This window comes from Ovis canadensis, chromosome 16 (assembly GCF_042477335.2).
Source record: "Ovis canadensis isolate MfBH-ARS-UI-01 breed Bighorn chromosome 16, ARS-UI_OviCan_v2, whole genome shotgun sequence".
Classification (NCBI taxonomy): Eukaryota; Metazoa; Chordata; class Mammalia; order Artiodactyla; family Bovidae; genus Ovis; species Ovis canadensis.
Genome location: NC_091260.1, coordinates 46,321,375 through 46,346,632, shown reverse-complemented (window position 1 = coordinate 46,346,632; position 25,258 = coordinate 46,321,375). Strand labels below are relative to the sequence as shown.

Here is a 25,258-nt window from a genome sequence, read left to right as displayed (position 1 = left end):
CCATCATAAACAATATTTGGCTGTTAGGCTTTGTTGACAGGTTATGAAGCTGAGACAAACCAGAAGGTAATAGGGGGAAGTTTAAATAGAAAACAGGAAAAGAAAGCTGAGATAGGGGTAGTATTCTGGTGTGTAACTGGATAGCAGGATGAATCATGAGAACTATGATTCAAGGCATAACAAGTCCTTTGGAGGATCAGGGGGAAAGATAAAGCTGATAGTCTTATAGTAAGTTGAGCAGAGAGTGTTGGAAGGAGAAAACCCTCCCTCACTTCTGAGGCTCTGGGCCTCTTTCCATGTACTTCTGCAGTCCTTCCCATGATAGGTGCAGTATTGACAATCACATTTAGAATTCCCAGTGGACACCCCAGCCTACCAGAGAATGTGTTAACGCATCCCTTTCTACCAGGGGATGGCATTTGGAGTTCCTGAGGGTAAGCCAGTTTACCTCTGGGATTCTGTATTAAGAAGGCTTTTTATACCTCATATAAAAAGTTGGAGTGAGGTCACCAATTGGACTGAGAAACTAATCCAAAGCCACTCTTACACTGAAAAAATCTAAAGAAAGTGAAGCTAAATTAATGATAAGTAACTAAGCAATGCTCGGAGGGATTGAGGGCAGGAGGAGAAGGGGACAACAGAGGATGAGATGGCTGGAAGGCATCACTGACTCGATGGACATGAGTCTGAGTGAACTCCGGGAGTTGGTGATGGACAGGGAGGCTTGGCATGCTGTGATTCATGGGGTCACAAAGAGTCAGACACGACTGAGCGACTGAATTGAACTGAACTAAGAAATAGCTTATTGCTCAGGGTGAGCATTGGATGAAGTACCTGGACCTGGGCATACTGTAAAGGGGAACATGAGAGGTCCCAGTTCCGAAGATCAAAGAATGCAAGGGACTTCCCGTGTGGTCCTGTGTTTAAGACCTGGAGCTTCCAACGCAGAGGGCCCTGGGTCGATTCCTGGTCAGGGAACTAGATCCGGCATGCCACAGCAAAGATCAAAGGATGCAGTGATATAGAACTCCCAAGACTTACAGCTATTCTATTTGTTTGTTGTTGGAGTATAATTGCTTTACAATGATGTGTTAGTTTCTGTTGTACAGTGAAGTGAATCAGTTATATGTATACATACATCCCCTTCCTCTTGGATCTCCCTCCCATGTCCCCCCATCCCACTCTCTAGGTCGTCAGAAAGCACTGAGCTCAGCTTCCTGTGCTTATAAGGGGTTCCCATTAGCTCTATTTTCTAATATGAAGTCTTATATGGCAGCTCTTTGCACCCTGTGATATTTTCATATTATCTTTTAACTGTTAACTGGGCACAGGTGCAGAGATGCTTCTTTCTCACCTCCAGCTGAAGCTCTCGTTCTCCTCGAGCTTTTGTTAACCGCTTTCTTTCATCTCCAAATTACCTTGTGTCAAACAACTAATGATTCCTTGACTGTGCCATATTTCATGACAACTTGATGCTTTTTGCACATATTGACCCTTCCTACCTGGAATTGCCCTGAACTTCCTTTTGTACCAAGAAAACAAATTCTTTGAGACTCAATTTCAGCATTGCTTCTTATGGTTCAATCTTCTCTGTCTACTCCCCTCACTACTTACATTAATACATTTCAGAGAAGCTAGGTGTATCTCTACTTTGGTGTTGTTCATACTGTATTACCATTATTTTAAATATGTGTGCTTTCTCCAAGAAAGTATGAACTACTTAGGAATAGATGTGATCATATTTTTTGTGGGCACAGAACCTAGCAGTGTCTAATAAGCTCTTTAAGGTAAATAAGTGGTCATTGAATGAGTAAGGGGAGAAGGGACATACTGATTTTCTATGATTACTCCTCAAAAAAGTAGCTTCTCCATTTCAGGAGAAGGAAGACTTTTTTTTATTTTGGTTTTGCTTTCTATGAAGTTTCTAATGAAGATAATGATCATTCTTCCTGTATTATTTTGCAGAGGTCTGTTTTTCTCTGTCATCAAGTATGAGAGGCAAGTGGAAATAAGAAATAAAGCCAAATAGGTCAGAATCCAAGAGACTTTGGATGGAAACACGGACCCAGAACATGAGTGGGAGTGTGGGAGTGAAGGAAAATAACTAGGAGCCAAGATAAGTGTCCTGATCTGAGCTGGAGTATGAAGTAACTGGCTGGGTAGGTCTGGCTTCCGTAGAAAAGGCAAGGACTCAGGGAAGATCATTTGCTGAAATGCTGCAATGGTTAGTAATGGTAATTTCTCAAAAGTCTGAGGATGAAGATCACACCATTAAGAAATTCTCTAAATTCTTATATATCATGGCTTGCACCAGTCAGTTAAGCTCAGTCGCTCAGTCGTGTCTGACTCTTTGACCCCATGAATTGTAGCACACCAGGCCTCCCTGTCCATCACCAACTCCCAGAGTTCACTCAAACTCATGTCCATCATGTCGGTGATGCCATCCAGCCATCTCATCCTCTGTCGTCCCCTTCTCTTCCTGCCCCCAGTCCCTCCCAGCATCAGGGTCTTTTCCAATGAGTCAACTCTTTGCATGAGATGGCCAAAGTACTGGAGTTTCAGCTTTAGCAACAGTCCTTCCAAAGAACACCCAGGACTGATCTCCTTTAGAATGGACTGGTTGGATCTCCTTGCAGTCCAAGGGACTCTCAGGAGTCTTCTCCAACACCATAGTTCAAAAGCATCCATTCTTCGGTGCTCAGCTTTCTTCACAGTCCAACTCTCACATCCATACATGACCACAGGAAAAACCATAGCCTTGACGTTTGTTGGCAAAGAAATGTCACTGCTTTTTAATATGCTATCTAGGTTGGTCATAACTTTCCTTCCAAGGAGTAAGCATATTTTAATTTCATTAAGACATCTTAATTCAAGTAACTGTAACATCTTACTTATCTAGAAGTCACCACTTCTACTGTCTTAGTTATCTAAAATGCCATTGGTAACACTCTTGATTATATACTTTGAATGTACATAAAAGAACTTTTCAGTGATAAAATATATATGATAAAATTTATATACTAAAGCTGATGAGCTTTAAATTAAATGTCTCTCAGAGTCTATTTACTTCTGTTCTAGCACAATTGTAAAGAAGTTAGCTAAATCCCTCTTCAGCTAAGAGAAAATAAATAACAAACTAGAAAGAGATGTAACTATTTAGGTAAAGTTTCTTGAAAATAGAAATAATAAAAAGGCAGTGAGAGATGAAAACTGTAAGAATAAGATACCTCAAAAAAATTAAACATAGAACTAGCCATAGAAACTAGCAATTCACTTCTGTGAATATATTCAAAAGGAGCAAAAGCAGGGACATGAACAGATATTTTTGCAACAATATTCATAGCAACAGTATTCACAATAGCTGAAAGGTGTAAGCAACACAGATATCCATGAACAAATGAATGAGTAAACAAAATGTGGTATATAAATCTAATGCATTACAATTCGGTCTTCTAAAGGAAAGAAATTCTGACACATATTGTAACATTGATGAACCTTCAAAACATTGTGTTAGGTGAAATAAGCCATTTAAAAGAGGATAATATTATACGAGTCCCCCTGTATGAAGTCCCTAGAGTAGTCAAATCATAGAGACAGTAGGATGAATGGTGATTGCCAGGGAATGGGAAGAGGGAGGAAGGGGGAGGTCGGTGTTTAATGGGCTTCAGTTTAGGAAGAGGAGAAAGCTCTGTAGATGAATGGTGGTGATACTTTGCAGAGTAATGTGAACTTTCTTAATGCTACAGACTATACACTTAAAAATGGTTAAAATGGTAACTTTAATGTCATATTAAAAGATTACAAATCAAAGAAACCCTAAAAATCAAACACAAAAACTTAAAAATATAGATGTCTTGTCCAGCAGGGATATGCACCAACAGCTGTGAACATACCAATGGCTTCTTCTAAATATCTCTGTATGGTATGTAGTTTAATAAACGATGCTAATGATAATCATAATCCTGTGTCATAAACTGGATAAATTATACAGGTCCTTAGTACTCTACTAAAAAAGAGAGAGAAAATATGGTCCTTAAAAAACTGTTCAAAATATGTGAAATTAATCATGGTATTATCTTTAAAGGGGCAAATTCTATAACTTAAAAAAGTGATCCCATGAGTGCATTAATATAAATGTTAGCCAATATTTGCCAAAACATCTAACACACTCCCTAGAATTATAGAAACCAATTGCTAAATGTTGTTTCCACAAGTTATCCTTTTTAATGAAGAAAAAAGCTAGTAAAATGGATTTCTTTCATTTAATTTCCTACTAAAATGTCATAAAGTTTGGGAAAGTGTATTTGTTATGACTGTCAGCAATGTCACAAACAGACAGGAGCCAAAACTTTGTCATATTCTATTCTGAATTCTGGTAGAAAAGAGGCCTTTCAGCAGGAACAAAAATAATTTTTACCCAAACATTAGCCAAGAAAAATCCCTTGAAAACAATATTCTGAGAATGGCTTTAAACTCTCAATAGAAAAGCAATCAAAATCAAAATGCCATCCCCCAGGATCAAGGCCCAATGTGTCACCCATTGGGAGGCCTTCAGCAGTGTCCTTTTGAATATAACATTGGGATTTGAAGCTCCACTTAGGCCTTTAAGAGTCTGTTGTGGCTACACTGAACTTTTTTTCTTTTTATCCACTTATAGGATTTGTTTTTTTCTCGTTATAGGAAAATGTATGATGACATTTTACAGGGGTAGGGTGTGAAGGGAAAAACATAACTTGGGGTTTAAGCATAAAGCAAATATTTAATTTCACTCTTGCTGAATTTAATTCCATTAGTCTTGGTGTTTTACTTAAGTGTTTAAGAAAATATCTGAGTACATTTTTAAAAGTTTATTGCTTAATGGAAAGGTAAATTAAAACATTTAAATCCACAAATACCAATTGTTTTTGAAAGGGCTCAAATAAATTTGTGCTTAAATAAAAAGAACAGAGAAAAAGATCATTTATAATTGTCAGTGAAGAGAATCTTGGAAAAATGAAGACTGCTATTCAAGACCTAGGAGTTTTATTCTGGATATAAGACCTAATTAAAAAAAAAATTCTTAACCTTTAAAACCTGACAGCTCTCTGTATTCATCACCTAATACATCTTTGAGCACAAGTACTTTAGCTCTCTGTTCACATGTCTGTAAAATGGGAACAGTATTGACTGCACAGGGTTATTATAAGAGTTAGAGTTAATATGTGTAAGCTATTGTCAGAAGACAGGCCTTTGATAAATGGTATTCCTGTGATCTTTTCCTACGATATTACTGAATAGTACTTTCAGCTGCATCTCCTGAAACTGTAGTTCTGCCTGTGAGAGAGCTTTTCAGTATACTGAAAATTAATCGGATTATACTTCTGGATTCACAGGTAAAAAGCAAAACCAACAACTGTCTTTTACCTCTTAAACAACTTCCTCAGACTCCCACGATGCAGAGTGACCTTAAAATTCAGCAAATGCTCCCCAACTAGATCAACAGCTTTCCAAAGGGCCAGGAAAAAGGATAAATACTATTTTATTACCTCAGTCAGTACCTGACACTGAGCCTGAAAGTAAGTCAAGAGTGTAATATGATTGCAAGCAAATTCAGGAGGCCTGGAAGGAGGCTGTATAAGAAACAAGGCAAGTGGAACAAGGTAAAAGGAAGAGAGAAATACTTCAACGATGAGCTCCTCAGCTATAGCCCACCTCCCTTCTCCTATGTTCTGGCATGGAGAGAAGGGAATAAGTCTATAGAAACATCCCTTTGGAAGATGGTAAGGTCAAGCCTTCGTCTGCTACAGAGACTATCTAGAATAAACCCTGAAATCTACGCTATTTAATTGGCTCTTCAGGGCCACTCCATGTGAACAATAGCCTAAGAGTACTTTGGGAGTATAGGATGGGTCCCAACCATTGTGCTCATTTTCCACATTTTAATGTGAAAACAAAAAATGAAGTCCTCCAAGGGAACTTATTAGAACCTAGATCTCAGATATTTCAACAAAAATCAATATGATTCCTCTAGTTTAGGTAAATCCTACAAAAAGGTCGTTTTCTCTGGGGTTGCTTACAGTCTCCTATCTACTACTAGAATGGAATTGCCCAAACAAGCTTGTTCTACCTCTATTTCCAGCCCGTAGAGCAGCCTGGACAGGCTTCTCTGGTGGCTTAGTGGTAAGGAATTTGCCTGCCAGTGCAGGAGATGCAGGTTTGATCCCTAGCTCAGGGAAGATTCCCTGGAGAAGAAAATGGCAGCCCACTCCAGTATTCTTGCCTGGGAAATCCCACAGACAGCGGAGCCTGGAGGGCTAGAATCCATGGGGTCGCAAGAAGTTGGACATGACCAAGTGACTAAACAATAACAAACCACCGGTGTCTTCCTTCCTGGCTCAGATGGTAAAGAATCTACGTGCAGTGCAGGAGACCTGGACTCGATTCCTGGTTGAGAAGGTCCCTGGAGGAGCGAATGGCTACTCGCTCCAGTATTCTCGTCTAGAGAATTCCATGAACAAAGGGGGAAACAGAGGATGAGATGGTTGGATGGTATCACCAACCTAACGGACATGACTTTGTGCAAACTCTGGGAAATAGGGAAGCCTGGCGTGCAGCAGTCCATGGGGTCACAAAGAATCAGACACGACTTAGCAACCGGACAATGAAAAACAACAGAATAGCCTGGAACATAGTCCATGTTTAGTATGAATTTCTGCATGAATGAATCCTAATCTTGTCCAAGTTATAATATGGTGCCGCCTATTCCATCCAAGAAGAGAAACTGACCTTGGCAGGTAACTGCGCCATGTGAATCCTAAATTTTCACAAACTCAGGAAGATGTTTCCAATATAAGGAATTTGAAAGCATCCATATGTTATTTCATTAACCCTCACCAGCAGGGTACCTGAGAGGACAAAGTGCATTAGTCTGATATCACACTAAAGAAACAGAGACCTAAGAAGTTAAAGTGATTTGGCCATCTTCAATCAGTGAAATCATGAATGAAATACAAAGAGGGAAAAAACAAGATTATTAGCCTCATAGCCAGGAGCAATGCTTTTTCTTGATGTTAGAGCCTTAAAGAATTACAAACACTGCAGAAAACTGTATAGCAAGCCTCCAGGCACTTATGTCAACAACTATAAAACTTGATCTGACAATGCAAATGTTTTTCTCAATTGTAGTAAAAAAAAAAAGGCAAACATAAGCTTACAGTCTTAACCACTTTTAACCGTACATTTCAATACTGTCAAGCATATTCACACTATTGTGCAAAAGGTCTCCAGAACTTTTTCATCTTGAAAAACTAAAAGTCTATTCACACTAAACAACTCTTCAGTGTTCCCTCCTCTTAGCTAGCTCCTGGCAACCATTATTCTACTCTTTGATATTTCCTGTTGCCATATTCTATAGTGCATCCCACTGCATTGTTGAAACGGTCCTTAGATGAACAGTCTGTTAACAGAACGAAATGCCAGGAGAGTGAGCTGGCTTTAAGGAAAAAAAATATTCTTTAAAACCTTTGTGTATCTCAAGCTTGTTGTTTTCACCTTCAAGAGCTTTGATGGAAGTCAGGTCCTTAGGGTCATTCTGGCATTTTGACTTCAGGAAAGGCCCGGGGGATCCCAATCTGTGTAAGGGTAATGGAATGGTTGCAGCTGGGAGTCTGCACCTCTCCTGTCATAGGAGGTCAGTTTCAGTCATTACACTGACACAAGAGAAAAATCAGTTCTACCTACTGATATGCCAAAATATTATTCTTAATCTAATAGCCCTGGAAATAACAATCAGGTGTTAAAATGGGCTTTCTTCCTGCTGTATTCAATTTTCAGTTTATGTCTTGTCTGCTAGGAGAGATTGCTAAATTCTACTAGGCAATGAAAACAATAAGTAAATTTTTATTAAAAATGAAGGGAAAAGACCAGAAACATGCTACATATGGAGAATGGGTTAAGGGAAAAATAGTGATCAGTGATTTGATTCATACAATCATAAAAATGAATACAATTTTTACTCCTGTTTTCATATAAGAAACTGATGTTATGAGACACTAAGTAACCTATCCATGGGGCATCCCTGGTGCCTTAGAAAAGAATCTGCCTGCAATGCAGGAGATGTGGGTTCAATCCTGAGTTAGTAAGATCCCCTGGAGGAGGGCATGGCAACCCACTCCAGTATTCTTACCTGGGAAATCCCATGGACAGAGGAGCCTAGAGGGCTATAGTCCACGGGGTCTCAAAAGAGTCAGACATGACTTAGCAACTAAACAACAACAACCTATCCATTATCACAGTGTCATAGAAGCAGAAAAAGCCTTAGAGGTTATCTGGATCAAATGCTTTGTATTAATAAATGCAGATGTTTGGAAGATAACCATTCAGCCCCTTTTTACACACTTCTCCTAGAGAGGGTAAGTTCACTGCTTAAAAATCACATTGATAAAAGGTTTCTCCTTGTCTTTTAGCTTTCCAAAAGCGTCATCCCTTTAAATTCTATTTTGTGGTTGCTTTAATTTAGAACTTCATAGACCTCTCCTTGTGTTTGAAGAGAGCTCGCCGTATTTTCCATGTAAGGTGGCTTCCAGAAACTTCAAAGTCAATGGCTTGGTAAAGCCCTCCCCACAATCCCAACCCCTTGCTCCCCCAAAACTCTGCAACTTTCCACAGTATCCATAAAAGTTTGAGGCCCAGAAGAGAGCTCCATGTTGAAGATGGCTCTGCGCAGTATAGGGTCAGCCAGGCTCTTACACCCCTTGCTCTGTGAACTTCATCTGGCGCAGCAGCCCAATTGTACACACACATCGTTGTGTGTACTGCCACTGACTGACAGTCAGCTCCCTGGTGACTACATGCCCCAGGTCTTTTTCCCACAGACCACAGTTAAGTTTCTACGGACCTGCTCTTACATATTTTATATTTCAAAACTTTTTTAGTTTCACTCTTGTTAAAGCTTGTCAAAATAACTCCAATTAATCTTCACTTTAAAAAATCAATTTAAAATTTAGGCTCTGGTGCCTAATGTATCAACTTGTAACAACCAGGAGTTCTCTCATCAATCATAGTGAAAGAGAGCTCAGTCAGGCACAAGGTGTTCAGGGACCAGGTGGGACTGGGAAGAACCATACAGAATTTTTCTCCTAGGATCTGGGTATAGCCTGGGACTAAGAACTTAATCTTAGAGCGAAAAGTCTAATCATCTAAGATGGTGTCCAAAGCTCTGATTTGGACAAGTAAACTTCATATGAGGAAGTTCAGTGGGTCTGAGGTTTCCCTGTGTTTCTGAGAAATCTGCTTGTAAGTTTCTTAAGGGTCTCTGTCCATGTAGTAGACCTTTTTCCCTGTGCTGGATCAAAAGTATTGCTGATCACTGTCCTCTCTGGATATGGATATTCTCCCAATAACTTGCCACTGAGTCTACCTGGCCAACATCTCCACCTGTGGGAAGTTCCATTCCTCGCTCTGGGCTGCTCATGTGTGCCTTTCCCATGACAGTTGATTTTTCAGTATCCAGCTGTATCAGAAGCTGAGTTCTAGATGCAAGAAGAAAACTGGTGAAATAAAATGGTCCTCTTCACAGTCTCTTATCCAAGGGTTGGACTGGGTCTGGAGCCTAAGGCAGGGCTGAGCCTGCAAGGGAAAAAGTCAACAAGCTGTGACTAAAGGGAAGTGAGGGAAAAGGATCTTAACAAAGACAAGAACCACCTTGTTAGCAAGTAAATGAAGTGAATTGTACATGATGGAATGATAACAACAAAAAAAGAGTTACATTTATTGACCATTTATTCTGTGACAAGTATGCTGCTGCTGCTGCTAAGTCTCCTCAGTCGTGTCCGACTCTGTGCGACCCCATAGACGGCAGTCCACCAGGCTCCCCCGTCCCTGGGATTCTCCAGGCAAGAACACTGGAGTGGGTTGCCATTTCCTTCTCCAATGCATGAAAGTGAAAAGTGAAAGTGAAGTCGCTCAGTCATGTCCAACTCTTCGTGACCCCATGGACTACAGCCTACCAGGCTCCTCCGTCCATGAGATTTTCCAGGCAAGAGTACTGGAGTGGGGTGCCATCACCGTCTCTGATGACAAGTATACTACATATTTTATTGATTCCTCACAACAGAGGATGTGAGGTTGGTACTATCGTCTCCGTTTTGGAACTGAGGAAATTGTAACTCAGCGGGTTTTCAGTGGCTCCCCTGAGTCAGCTGGTAAACAGCAGAGCCATGGTTCGAGGCAAGTTTGTCCACAATAACTGCTGAGCAGTTTTACAGATGTAATGCCACAGGACCAGCAGAGTTAACTGACTTGTCCAACACTTGGTCGCAGATCCAGGACTGCAGTCAGGGTCTCATGCCTCCCAACTGATTTACTTTTCACAGGAAGGGTGAGCCCTTATCATCACTTCCTTTTTTATTCACTTACATATCATTCGGATATTACCATATGAATTTCTTGGGGTCTATTTTTCCTCTTTTGGACACCGTGACATTTGTATTATCTTTATACCTCCATTTTCACAATCTCTAGAAATGATTGCTCAGTTCTGTAATATTTTATCATCTCCCTTCTTTAGTACCTAGAGATATACATTGCCTTGGCACAAAAGCTTGAACACACATTTGAAAACTCTTTTTATTACAATCTTCTCTATTTTCTTCTGCTTCCCTTGTGTCTCAGCTGGTAAAGGATCCGCCTGCAATGTGGGAGACCTGGGTTCGATCCCTGGGTTGGGAAGATCCCCTGGAGAAGGGAAACTTTACCCACTTCAGTATTCTGGCCTGAAGAATTCCATGGACTAAGTCCATGGGGTCACAAAGAGTTGGACATGACTGAGCAACTTTCACGTTCACTTTCTATTTTGTTCTAAAGATTATTCATCAGGATTGAAAATCACAAGTGAAACACGAGTAGGTAACATCATATATGGCAGGCTTATTAGATACTTTATACATATCCTCATTTAATTCTTTCAACAATTTAAGAAGTATTATATTCATGAAGTACTCATAAGAGATTATGAAGTACTGTTATTATCCTCATGTTTTAGCTGAGAATACTGAAGCACAGAGCTAGTAAATGTCAAAGCTAGACTACAAACCTCAGGTATTTGAAACCAGAGCCTGCATTTTTAAAGGATCTCCTCTGCCTAAATTAACAGTTCTTATTTCATTTTATCATTTGTTCATATCACACTGTACACTAACACACAACAATAATGAAAACCTGCTATAATAAATGCATTTAGTAAAGTTACAGGATCAAAATCAACATATCACCTTTATTCTATACACTAAAAATCAGCACTCCAAAATGAAATTAAGAAAACAATCTTAGATATAGTAGCATCAAAAAGAATAAAATATTTAAAAATAAACTTAACCAAGGATGTGAAAGACTTGTTCTCAGAAAACATGTATGAAAGAACTTAAACAAGACTCAAATAATAAGGAAACTGCTTGTTGGTGGATGGAAGACTTAGTATTATTAAAGTGCCTGAATTATCTAAGGTAATCTAATAGATTTAAAGCAATTCCTATCAAAGTCCCAATGGCATTTTATTTTTACAGAAATAGAAAAAAAAAAAACAATGCTAAAATTAATGTGGAACCACAAAGGACTCCAAATAAACAAAACAGTCTTGAGACAGAACAAAGCTGGAGGCATCACATTTTGCTTTTCAAAGCATATTACAAAGATAAAGCAATCAAAGAAGTATGATGCTAGCACAAAGTCAAACATATAGACCAACAGAGCAAAATGTACACAGAAGTAGACTCACACATACACAATCAACTGATCTTTGAGAAAAGTGTCAAGAATACACAATGATGAATGGTTCGTCTCTTCAACAAATGTGTTGGGAAAAATGGGTAACTGCATGCAGAAAAATGAAACTGGACCATACGCTAATAATTTCAAAATGAACTAAAGATCTAAATGTAAGACCTAAAACTGTAAAATTTCTAGAAGAAAACATGAGGGAAAAGCTTCTAGACATTGATCTTGGCAATGTGTTCTTGAATATGATATAAAAAGCATAGAAAACAAAATAGAAGATAGACAAGTGGGACTATATGAAACTAAAGAACTTCTGCAGAGCGAAGGAAGCAGCAATCAATAGAGTAAAAAAGCAACCTATAAAATGGGAGAAAATATTTACAAATCATATATCTGTAAGGGATTAATTCTCAAAATACATCATTAAGTCTTACCACCAAGTAGCAATATAACAAATAACCCAATTGAAAAATGCCAAAAGACTTGAAAGACATTTCTCCTAAAAAGACATACAAATGGCCAACAGGTACATCAACAGCTGTTCAAAGTCACAAATCATCAAGGAAATAAAAATCAAAACCACACTGAGATATAAACCCACACTTATTAGGATGGTAATTATTTAAAAAAAAACAACACAGAAATAAGTATTGGTGAAGATATGGAGAAATTGGAAACTTGTTCACTATTGGTAGGAATGTAAAATGATGTAGCTGCTATAGAAAACAATAATGCAATTTCCTCAAAAAGTTAAAAATAGAACTACTATGTGACCCAGCAATCCTAGTTCTGGGTATTTAACCAAAAGAATTTTAAAAGGCTGTTAAAGAGATGTTAGCACCCCCATGTTCATTGCACCGTTATTCACAATAGTCAAGATACAGAAACAACCTCAATGTCCACTGAAAGATGAATAAACAAAATCGGTATATACATGCAATGGGACATTACCCAGCTGAGAAGAAGGAAAGAAATTTCTGCTATATATTACAACATGAATGAACCTTGACTACACCATGCTAAGTGAAATATCCAGTCACAAAAGGATAAACACTACATTATTCTGCTTATATGAGATAGGTATTTATTTCATCAAAGTAAAAAGTAGAATGGTGGTTGCAGGGGCTGCTGGGAAGAGGAATGGTGAGTTGCTGTTTAATGGGTATAACATTTCAGTCATGCAAGGTGAAAATGTTATAGAGATTTTCTATATATCTTTGTGCTTAGAATTAAGAATACTAAACATTTAAAAAATCATTGAGGGTAAATCTTATGTCATTTGTTTTTTTAACCACACACACACACACACACACTCATACACACAAGTGTCTTAAGAAACCAAAAGAGGAAAACGTTTCAAGAAGAGTGTGGTCAGTCACATCAAATGATGTTGAAAAGTCAAATAAAATGATAAAGGATTATTCATTCATTTCAGTTCAGTTCAGTCACTCAGTCGTGTCCGACTCTTTGCCACCCCATGAATCGCAGCACGCCAGGGCTCCCCGTCCATCACCAACTCCTGGAGTTCACTCAAGACTCACGTCCATTGAGTCAGTGATGGCATCCAGCCATCTCATCCTCTGTCATCCCCTTCTCCTCCTGTCCCCAATCCCTCCCAGCATCAGAGTCTTTTCCAGTGAGTCAACTCTTCACGTGAGGTGGCCAAAGTACTGGAGTTTCAGATTTAGCATCATTCCTTTCAAAGAAATCCCAGGACTGATCTCCTTTAGAACGGACTGGCTGGATCTCCTTGCAGTCAAAGGGACTCTCAAGAGTCTTCTCCAATACCGCAGTTCAAAAGCATCAATTCTTCAGCATTCAGCTTTCTTCACAGTCCAACTCTCACATCCATACATGACCACTGGAAAAACCATAGCCTTGACTAGACGGACCTTTATTGGCAAAGTAATGTCTCTGCTTTTCAATATGCTATCTAAGTTGGTCATAACTTTCCTTTCAAGGAGCATGCATCTTTTAATTTCATGGCTGCAATCACCATCTGCAGTGATTTTGAAACCCCCCAAAATAGTCTGACACTGTTTCCACTGTTTCCCCATCTAGCTTTATCCAAAAAAAAAAAAAAAATCACTGGCAACCTTGATAAAAACAATTTTAGTGCAGTGGTAATGAAATAACCTTAATATGGGGTAGGCAAGGAAAGGAAATAACAACCTGAAGACAGAGGTAATGCTTTCACAAATACCAGAGAAATAGCACAGTGGATAGAGGCACAGATGTGGTGTCAAGGGAGATTTTTATTTCATTAAGAAGCGTAATAAAGTATGATTGTGTGGAATGATCCAGTGGTGGTAGAGAAAAATAATTATGGAGGGGAGGGAAGAAACTGGGGGTAAAACTTTGGAGATCTGAGTGAAAGGGATCCAGACCACAAGTAGAGAAGCTGGATTCAGGCAGAAAAAGATCCATGACCTCTTACCTAAAGAAAATGCAGAATATGCAGAAACAGATGCAAGTAGGTTGATGGGTTAATGGTGGGAAACTGAGAAAGTTCATGTCTGTCGGCATCTATTTCTTTTCCTGTAAAATAAGAGGTGAAGTCATCAGCTTAGAGTGGGGTGGGAAGGAGATACTGATTTGAGAAGTAAGAAGAGGTATGAAGTTATTATCTCAGAGAGTAAAAAACTGAATTTATTATTGATGTGTAAGATTCGTGGTGAGAAATTTCTAGTTAGAGGAACCATCCAGGTTGTGTACTTCAGTAATATTTAACCTCTGAAGTTTTCTGGGATTGGAATAGATTAAAAAAAAAAAATGTTTGACTAAGTTGGACTTTTTTCCCAAGGAAGCAGAACAGAAAAGAGTAAGACAAGAGAATTAAGGACATTTTCAAGAGTGAAACTCTAATGCTGGACCCAAGGAACTTGAACTGACGCAAATAGAAATGAGAACACGAGGGGTGACAGTTATGTAGCCTTCCCTTCTAGCAACTCTCAAAGCAGAATCTTTACAACCCCTTGACCAGTTTTTTTCTCTCAGAAAAGCCCAGGGCAGGTTATAGCAGGAGGGTGCTTAGGATTAATTCTGTACTAAGGCAGCCTAGTTCCTCCTTCTCCTCATCTTCCTCCTCCTCCTCCACGTGGTAACAGAGAAGTATAGTCAGAGATGTGCATTGAGATAGGTTCCCATTTGCCCATGAGGACTCCTTCAAGCACATCTTCCTCTGCACCAGCCAACAAGCCAAAGGAGACCTACGGGAAAGCCTCCCAGGCAACTAAGACTGTCATTCATTCATTGGGGTCCACTTTCCCTCATGAAATAAAAATTCTGCAAGTGAATCAAGGAACACAACCATCATTTACAATGCTGACCAAGGATAAACATGACTGCTTCATAAAAATTAATTCAAAAGAAGAATTCTTCTATGTGAAACATAAAAGTAGCTGACATTAAAGATGGAGTGGCCAAAGAGTTGTCCACTCCCAGGATCCATAATGAAAAATAGACACAAAACAAGAGCACATCTAACAAAGCAGCGGGCCATCTGTTTCAGTACCTGCTCTCCGGAGGTGACTAATCCTGGCAGTTTCTCAAGGATGTTTAACCATCTCTGCCTGCCTCTCTTCCTGACCCATCTTCCTCTCTTAACAGAGCATAATAAAAGCATATGGTGCTGTAGAAAGTGTCTGGTTGCTGATTTTCATCTGAACCATGGTAAATTTCTCTCTCACATTTTCTTGCCTTTTAGAGTATATGATTTACATATTTTCCTGGTCCTCAATCTTCTGAGACTGATCCTAACCCTTGAGAGACAGGTAATAGAATCTATAAGCTTCTTGAGGATAACAAATTACATGATTGTATGTAGAAGTTCCTTGCGTGTCCATGGGCAATAGTTATGGATAAGTCTCATTGGTGGTAACATTAATAGGTAAAATATCCATATTAACAGAGCTGATCCCTTTAAGCAACGATAATTAAAATGCATGCCTATGTGTGTATGAGACTTAACCTTCTCTTGAAGGTTCAGAGTGCATCGATTACTTTATTTATGTGCCTTAAAGCAATAGAGGTGTTAGGAATTGGTTTAGGTCTATCAGATGATTTGGCTCTATTTACACTGTCCCAGACTGCTCACTGGGGACAGTATGGATCCAGCTGTATTGTTACCCTGGGTCTGCCTGGAGGAATGATTAATTAGGTAGCCCCAAAGGCCTACTTACAGGATCTATTCAGAAGTTTCTCAGAAAAGACGTTATCTTAACAGAAAGTTGATACACCTATGTGCGTGCACACACACATGCACGCACATGTACATCTGCAAGCAGAGAGTGAATTAACACTGAGAGTGATGCAGAGTACAGAATAAAATCTGTCCTACATATTGTCCTCTACCTGGCCCTCATAAACTCATTCCTAAGTCCTAGGGCAAGGTTGCAGCACCAAAAGAATCAACATAAATCGAAGAGCTCTTTTGCTGGCATCCAGACAAAGCAAAAGGACTGATGGGATCTGGCAGTGCAGGCACTCACGGTTTCAGTGGTGATGGCAGACAGAGTCAGCCGTAAGACTGGCATCCACACTTTCCACAGCAGGGGAGCCAGCCCTGGGAGCCTTTGGCCACAGTGAAATCCTATCCAAGGCCCTTTTTACATATTAACATCCTCAACGCTGGGCCTCTGCACACACAGCCCAGGCTCTGGTGGGACTGCCAATAGCAGTGGTGTTCTGAGTATAAAGCTACAGAAGTATAGTTCCTCTACATGTCAGAGCAGCAAAAATGACAACTCCCCATAACCTCCCCAAAACAGGAAAGAAGGAAAATTGCAGTGATACCCACAAAACTGGTTTATAAAAACATATTTAAGAATTTGTTCAGAGAAATCTAGAACTATTTGGAAGTCCATGAAGGAGGTACTTGAAAGGGATCAAACGGACAATTAACATGACTCTGATTTTACTTTGGGACTTTTAAAGTATAGGGAACATTACCTTTTGTGTAAGGATACCTATATCCTTATTTATTAGTCTTCCCTCAAAAATATTGCCTATTTTTATAGCCAAATATGTCACTCAACGGCTTCACTCTCTTTGTAACTTACTCTTTCTATTTTGATTAGGCAGGGTTAGAATTACATAGGAGAAAATAAATTCTACATAAGGATATGAGAAATCTTCATATGAGTAAAGTGTGTGAGCTATAACATATAAATGTATCTATTTTAGCAAGCTGAAGTTTCTTTTTTAAAATTTAACTCTTTCAGAGCCTGGATTATGCTAAATAATTAAAATCAAGTGAGTTACAACCACAGTTATGCATGTTTCAAATCCACGTAAGTCATGATTTAAATAAATGAGGTATGGTTTACAAATACAAAGACTGATCATTTTCTTCCTATTAAAAAACAATTCACCATTTACCTTTGTGTTTGATGGCTGTCTGGTGCTGATTATCACTACAGTTTGCATTTATGATGCCACTATTACTTCAAAGGGGTTTGAAATTTGTGCTGTGCTGTGCTTAGTCGTTCAATCATGTCCAACTCTTTGCGACCCCATGGACTGTAGCCCACCAGGCTCCTCTGTCCAAGGGATTCTCCAGGCAAGGATACTGGAATGGGTTGCTATGCCCTCCTCCAGGAGATCTTCCCAATCCAGGGATCAAACTCAGGTCTCCCTCTTTGCAGGCAGATTCTTTACTGTCTGAACCACCACGGAAGCTTATAGATAAGGTGAACAAACCTGTGGCCTATAAATACAACAAAAGTAGCTGGTCCTATGACACAACAAAAATGATACCAAATGGACGAAGAACCAATACAGAGTGTCTTCTAAATTGTCATTAGTGACCACTAGCATTGCCAGATGGGCTGAATTTAAGTGCTGTTGATGGCTGGTATCAAAGAGCATCAGGACTTTAAGGAAATGAGGAGGAAGGTTTTACATTTATCACAGTGACCCAGTTTGAACACTTAAATAGCAATTAAATCATGTTTATTGTTCAAGGTGCATGATGAACTGTAATGTCAGTTATCAGAAATGTTCCCAACCTGGGCCATTAGCCTTGAGTCAGATATGGGGCTCTGGCTCTAAGCCTAAATGTAAATTTGAACATTCACAGATAGACTTCCTGGACCATTAGAAAAAGCTCAATCAAAGAAGCATATTTAAATTTGGCTCTGCCACTTACATAGTTTCCCTTAGAGATACCCTAAGCAGTGTTTCTCAAACTTTAAATGTGTATGCAGTCACCTGGGGATCTTGTTAACATACAGCTTGGGATTAAATCAGTCTGAGGGCTAGGGTCTGAGATGCTGTATTTCCACCAACCACCCATGTTTGCTGATGCTGCTGGTCCCTGGATCAGCTTTGAGTAGCAAGGCCTGAGGAGATTATTGATAGAACATGTGAAAAGCATGTGTGTTCATGAGAAAACACTTTGTAAACTGTAAAATGTCACAAGTATCACTTTATATTAATTAGTAATAGTTGGTGATTCAATTCAATTTGACAAGGAAAAGCCCCAATAGGATAAATTAAGCAATGCATTTGAGTTAGTTCTAATCAGGTGGATGAACCTAGAGCCTATTATACAGAGTGAAGCAAGTCAGAAAAACAAACATATATTAACACATATATACGGAATCTAGAAAGATGGTACAGATGAACCTTTTTGCAGGGCATCAGTGGAGATGCAAACATAGAGAACAGACTGTTGACTCAATGGAAGAAGGAGAGGGAAGGATAAACTGAAAGAGCAACAGTGAAACATATACATTACCATGTGTAAAATTTATAGCCAATGGGAATTTGCTGTATGATACAAGGAGCTCAAACCTGATACTCTGTGACAACCTAGGAGAGGTGAGATGGGATGGAAGGTGGGAGGAAGGTTCAAGAAGAGGAGGACATATGTAAACCTATGCCTGATTCATGTTGATGTGTGGCAGAAACTAACACAGTATTGTAAAGCAATTATGCTCCAATTAAAAATTTTCAAAAGTGTAAAAAATTATGTTCCAGACATTTAAGTTTTTTCTTTTTAGCAAAATCAAAAAACTTGGAATTGAACAGGCAGCAGAAGAAAGCTAGTCATTTTAAACAATTTTGTTGCTTTTTGATTGCTTTGAATAAGATTAACTTCCATATCACTATAAGGACTAAAATGATGGGGGGCAAATGCCCTGCTTCCTAAAAGAAACTTGTACAATTAGACCCAGTTCCAGATTTGCCCTGACAGTCTTATCCCATCCTAATCGAAACAGAAATAGTAAATGACAAGGAAAAGGAAAACAGTTGGCTCCAGGAACAAAAAGAAGAAATCACGGTGAGGAAAGAAATTAAAAACTAATAAAAGCCAACACAGGATCACAGAAGTCAGAGCTATTTTAAACACATCTCATTTTCCTAAGTAACACTGTCCTTTTTCATTGGTGTTAGCATTTCCTGGAAGAGTGTACAAGATCTGCAAGAACATTGATTTCTAAAGTATTTCTGTGTTCCTTATCTAAAGTACAGTCAACAATTGCTGTTCAAGTTTTGGTTTGAAAACTAGCAAGGAGAGACCAAAGAAAGGCAGGTGACTTCCAGATTGGTAGGTAAGTTTCATAATCAGGGAACTTACATAGGAAGTTTGTCTGGAAGCAGCTGCAAGATAAGTGGATCTCTGTGTCTATTTAAAAGTTTATACAGAGGCCTTAACAAGGTTCAGCTACATACACTGTCCAGATGGTCTCAATAACACATTACTCTCTCAAGGCTGCTTCCTTAAAAATGGCTCCCACTGTGGAAATGATGGGCCAAAAGTGCATTTCAAGGACAGGAGAGAGGGTAAGCAAACTGACTGCCCAGGTCCTGCTCACAGGCCAACTGGTGGTCAACTCAGTAAACAACTCTGACACCAAGGAAACATACACTACTTCTGAGTCCCTCTTTCAGTATTACATGGTCAATTTACTGTATTATGTGAAGAAGACTTCCATCACATATCAGCAAATGCATAACAGACCCTTCCTTTTAAAATAAAAATCCTTCCTGATTTTTTAGATTTCAGACAGAATGGCTCCTTGTCATAGATCCAGATCAGCAACAACTTACCCAGATTAAGCAACAGCTTGCTTGCTCCCATGATGGATCTTTTTACAATGGTTCTGGCAGCACCGTGATTATAAAAGTTAAAACTTGGCTTTGAAGATGCCAGAAATTCATCAGACTCACCTTCACCTGAACTTGACACTTTTTCTCCCAGCTTCCATCCCTGTTTACCCTCTCTCACCTGTTTATGGTAAGAGGATGCATCATTCATAGTCCAAAATGCCAGAATACTGCTAAGCACACATGTATGAATGAAAACTCAGCTTGGTGTCATCAGAGATGGGAAGAAAAGACAAATGAGACCGAAATCTGAGTAACTGTCAGGGCGTTCCGACAGTACCATTCCTCTGAAAAATAAAATCAAAGTAAAACTACTAATACCGATTACTAACTGAATTCTTTAGGCCAGTCAATACCAAATCATGATGCCATTTAAACGCAAAACAGACACAGAAATTCGGTTATGAAAGTATTCAATATGCAGACATCTTGAGAAACAGTTTAAAGATGCCAGAACTGCACACCTGGGGGAATATCACACACCTGCAGATGGTTCTTTGCACTAGCTCTGGGTAATGCAGGTCAGCTGACCCAAGAGGATGGCTTCATAATTAGACAGCTCTTCACTCTCCAGTTGCTTCACCTAAGAAAACCTAAAGCTTAGAGGATGACTGAGCAGCCCTTCCCTTCTACAGAAACCCTTGTGTGGTACATCAGGAGTGGTTTTAAATGGTGGAGATAATTACTTAATTCAAGCTGTAGCAACTGGCCAAGTAAACATGTAGCAGCCAGGAAGCTATTAGCATGATTTTAAAGCAATTATTCCATTAGCGTTTAATAGTCTCCGATTAGTCTTCCCTGACTATTGGAGTTTGAACATCTTTTTTTCCTCCAAAAATTCTCACAGTTTGAGTAATACAGAAAGGTACCAAACCCATTTTTAAACCTGGATTTACATGTGTAGATCTGCCAAACCTACATTATAAAATCATGGAGGAACTGAGGGATGCAGATGGGAGAAATAGGGTTTTTATCTCAGAATTATTGAGGATGAGAATGGAAAGCTTTGCAGGGGATCCACTTTGAGTATAAAACTAAGAGGAGTTAGGCAATCAGTGGAAATTCCCACTGTGTCGAGTGCTATTATTATTGTGTCTCTACTGTAGAACTATCAGAATATCGAAGCCTCTGAACACAGGTTTCCACCTTGTCCTGTGGGAAGAAAAGAAAATTTCTCCCTGTCCTGCCAATGCCTTATTTTCTTGTCCTTTCAGCCTGATTCGTACTTGTTGCTGCTGAATCATCCAGTTCCAAACCACAAAGCATTTCCTTCCAAAATTCCGAGATATTTTTTCTAAGGACCATATTTAAAGATCATATCACTGAACTGATCATTTCCCTTCACTGAGATGCAACTTTTGTATCTGTGAACTACAGTCAATACTTATCAGCATCACTTGCTTCACAAGGTTTGGGGAAGGATTATGTTATCTGGGTTATATGTTAAGGCTTTGAAAAGTGAAGTATTATAAAAATGTATGTTAGATTCAGACACGATATCATGCCATCCCTCAGAACTTGCAATGTGAGCTTGAGCTTTTAACCTGCCTGGGTCTCTGGAGACCCACCTGTCAGGAAGCTGGCATGAGACTCCTTGCCCTTCTTACCTTTTAGGCCTCCATAAATGCTCAGGTGAGACCATGTGAAAGTACCTGTCTAAAGACCAAATAAAAAGGAAGAAAAGGGGATAGCAATGCCTGTGGAAGTGAGAGTGGAATTTTGCCAGCAAAGTTCTGTAGTTTCTACTGTCTCTTCAAAAGAGCAATCCCTAGGCTCACCCGGGAGGAGGGTAAATGCAGAGCAGAGAAGGTGGCTTGTTCTCTTCCTTAGAGACACCTGAGCTCTTGGGAAATTCCCTCCTGAAGAAGGGCTGCTGCTGCTAAGTTGCTTCAGTCCTGTCCGACTCTATGCGACCCCAATAGACGGCAGCCCACCAGGCTCCCCTGTCACTGGGATTCTCTAGGCAAGAACACTGGAGTGGGTTGCCATTTCCTTCTCCAATGGATGAAAGTGAAAAGTGAAAGTGAAGTCGCTCAGTCGTGTCCAACTCTTAGTGATCCCATGGACTGCAGCCCACCAGGCTTCTCCATCCGTGGGATTTTCCAGGCAAGAGTACTGGAGTGGGGTGCCATTACCTTCTCCTGAAGAAGGGCAAGAGGAGACCAACCCTTCCCTTCCAGGGCTGGCGCTCAGAGCCTGTGTCTGTCATAGCCGCCAAACATCCGTTTGACTAAAGACCACTGATTTCAGTTACTGATTAATTCCAGTGCTACTGGTTAGAGATTTTCAAGAAAACCCATTTTCCCCTTAAAAAAAAAAAAGAAAGAATTTTTTTTTTAAAGCATGATTTCCCCCAGTGGCTGAGAGAGGGCGCCGGATGGGTAAGAGCTAGAGAAGGTAGACCAGAAGGTTGAACTTGATAACCAAGCATAACTCAAGGCGAGGGATGAACTACCTGTCGGTATTTTGCCCTCTAGCTGAATCCTGGAAGGGTCAGGCGAGTCAGGGAGATAATCTGCCCTCTCAGCCCAAGCGAAAAGTCAACGAAATATGGCTGTGAAGCCAGCTGTCACCATAGTATACCGTCCTGAAACCACCCTGCCCCTGCACATCCGAACTAGGGTCTGCTGCGCTCCCGCCCCCAGAAACCTGCCCAGTCCTCCGGTCCAAGTCGCGCGCTTCACGTTGAAGCGTCTGACCCCTCCAGTCTCTTCCTCGCTTTGCCGAGGCTTCCTTCTTTCTAGCCTCTCTGGACACCAGCGCAATCATCTTTTTCCTAAGATTTGCCGGTGAAGCCCACCCCTCCGCCGCAGTTGACGCAGGTTTCCCTGCCCGGCTTCTGTCCCGAGCAACAAATGCACGGTCCACGAGGGTTTGCCTTCCTGACCCGCGCGCTGGACGCTCCTCGCCGCCCTTGGACCAGAGTCCAGATGGTGACCACCCGGCCAGGCCCTCTAGGTCCACGCAGATCAGGAAACGGCTCCCTACATTCCTCTCCCCCCTCCAGCTCCAGGTCAAGGGCATCGATCAAGCCGCCGGCGGTCCCTGAACTTTCGTCACTCTTCGGGAAGCGCTTTGTCTCTTTAAAGGAGACTAGGGACGAATATTAATGACTCGGGTAGCTTCTAACCGAGAAATCCACCGAATTCTCTTGATTCCGTGACAGAGATGGAGACGGAGGTCCACGGGCCAGAGCCGAGCCCTTAGGACAGCGGCTCGCGCTCGCCGACCACCATCATCCCACAGCCCCAGAAATCGTCCCCAGACTCAAGTCTCCGGGGGGGAAAACTGCAGGGAGGGGGCAGTGGGGTACGAGGGACCATCCTAGAGCCAAGCCTTTCCCCTGCCCCAGCCCTCTCAACACAACCTGCTTCAAAAACCCATGGAAAAGCAGTCACCTTGACTCCCCGCGCCACGGTCCCCAGAGGTTTGGGAAAGTGCTGGGAGGCCGGAGGCGCCCAGGCACGCGCTCTCCCGGCCCGAGACCCACCCGTGGAAACGAGTTTGCCTCCCGTGGGCATCTTGGCAAGTTACCACTTAGTGGCAGATAAAGCAGGGCGGGGCAGGTGGAGCGGACGCCGAGCGCCCCGGCGGCAGCCTCTGAGCGCCTACCTGGGATGGCTAAATTGGTGAGGGGTATGCTGTGGATGCTCTCCGGCAGAGTTGCCATCCAGTCGGCGAATTTCAGCTCGTTCTTCCCTTGAGACGAGGCCATCGTGCGGTCGGTGTGCCGCGCGCTGGTCCTCACACTCCTCGGGCAGGCTGGCCGGCTGCTGCCGCTAATCCAGTGTTTGCTCCCAGCCCCGCTAGAGTTTACACTCCGCTGTGCGCCACACCCACAGGATGGCGCAGACACATGCTAATTTTAATAATTATTCAAAACACCCCATGCTCCCTTAGTGCCTCCACCAGACTCCGCTGGAGCTTTTGTTCCTGACGTCCGCTTTCAGCTTTCTCCTCTCTCCGCTCCCTCCCAGACTCCCTCCTCCCGTTTTATCCCTCCTATGCGTCTCTGTCTTTTCTCGCCATTTCTACAACATTCCTTGGCTTCTTATTATTTATTATGTTTTGTTTTGTTTTTTAACTTGGTTCACACAGCTGTTTTGCCCACGATCTTGTTCGGCCCTTTAATGTGACTTCCTGGTCTTGCTTATGTTTGAAAGACAATCTTCTGGTTGAAGCTAAAATCCTAGAAGACTTTGGGATGCTATCACCTCCCCCGAGCAGACTCTCATACTTGCTTTCAGGACTTTCCATTCTTACTGAAGAGCTTTCCCTTTCGTAGGCTACAACAGGTTATTTCTTTCCTCGGCGAGCCCTGCTGACAACAAAATGGTGGTCTTTCTTCACCACTTTGCTTAATTTTTGGAGTAGTTGACAAGTGTGCTGTCAGAAAAGATTAGTTAAGTTCTAGGTGATACCTATTCAATCCCTGCATCCTGTTCCAGTCATTTCAAGGCAAAAAAAAGCACTTCACCCCCATTTCCCTGAATATGAGAAATGCATGCTCTATCTATGGAGAAAACTGTTTATGTCCTCTCTGTCATTTTTGTGACACTCAGGATAAGACTAAAGCCTGATGGTAGAAGAAAATCGCCACATTTCCCAGTGACATGTTGTAATTATTGCCTACTGGCAATACTACTGCGTTTGGTGGAATTTATTTGGCACCATTCAAAATGATCTATGTGATTGTCTGAATTTTCATTCCTTGGCAGACTAGAGAGAGGCACCTCTCTCAAGAGAAATCACTTGTCGAGCCTCCAAAGAACTGTCTTGGTCCACCTGCTCTCAGATGAGAAACAGGAGAGAAATCAAGTCTTACAAATGTGATGAGTCCAGGGGTGGCCTGTGTAGGTATGATAAGCAATAGACTGAAAATGTGCAGGGTCTTAGCAGCCCAGTAAATGTAGACGTAATACAGATGCCTCTGTTCTTTGATCCAGTGATGCAAAGTCCTTTGCTTAAAGTACATGCTGTTAAGTTGGGAAAATGAAAACCCAGGTAGGAGAGAGAGCTGTAGAACATGGGAATAAACAGTTCCACTAAACTATATAGCATTAAAAAGAAAAAAAATCAGATTTTCTATTCCGCGTTAGAATCAATTCACAGTTGAAAAAGGATATGATAGGGATATCTTTAAGAATGAGAAAGAGATGTATTGGGATTTGTTTCTTCCAAAGTAAATCTTAATATTCCTGTTAGCACAGTAGAACTCACATATCCTTTTGATTAGGGTAAGAATTCAGCTCACTGTGGAATTTCTGGTCAAGAGACCTGTAAACATCACCCTTCTGGTTAATGCTGGTGCTCTGTAGCCATCATTGCAGGACAAGGAGGTGAGCTCAGATCTGGGAATCAGCTGCTCTGAGTCATTTAGGCAACCCCCCTAGTT

At 40.9% G+C, this 25,258-nt stretch overlaps 1 protein-coding gene across 1 annotated transcript in view; it reads right to left on the bottom strand.

Moving 5' to 3' along the window:
* PLCXD3 (phosphatidylinositol specific phospholipase C X domain containing 3) overlaps positions 1-23,898 on the bottom strand; it is a 186,149-nt gene extending 162,251 nt beyond the window's left edge. Inside the window, exon 1 of the mRNA XM_069556450.1 lies at positions 23,476-23,898. Within this exon, the coding sequence (XP_069412551.1) occupies positions 23,476-23,578 (103 nt within the window). The 5' untranslated portion in view covers positions 23,579-23,898. The remainder of the gene's footprint in view (positions 1-23,475) is intronic.
* Between the last annotated feature and the right edge of the window lie 1,360 nt (positions 23,899-25,258).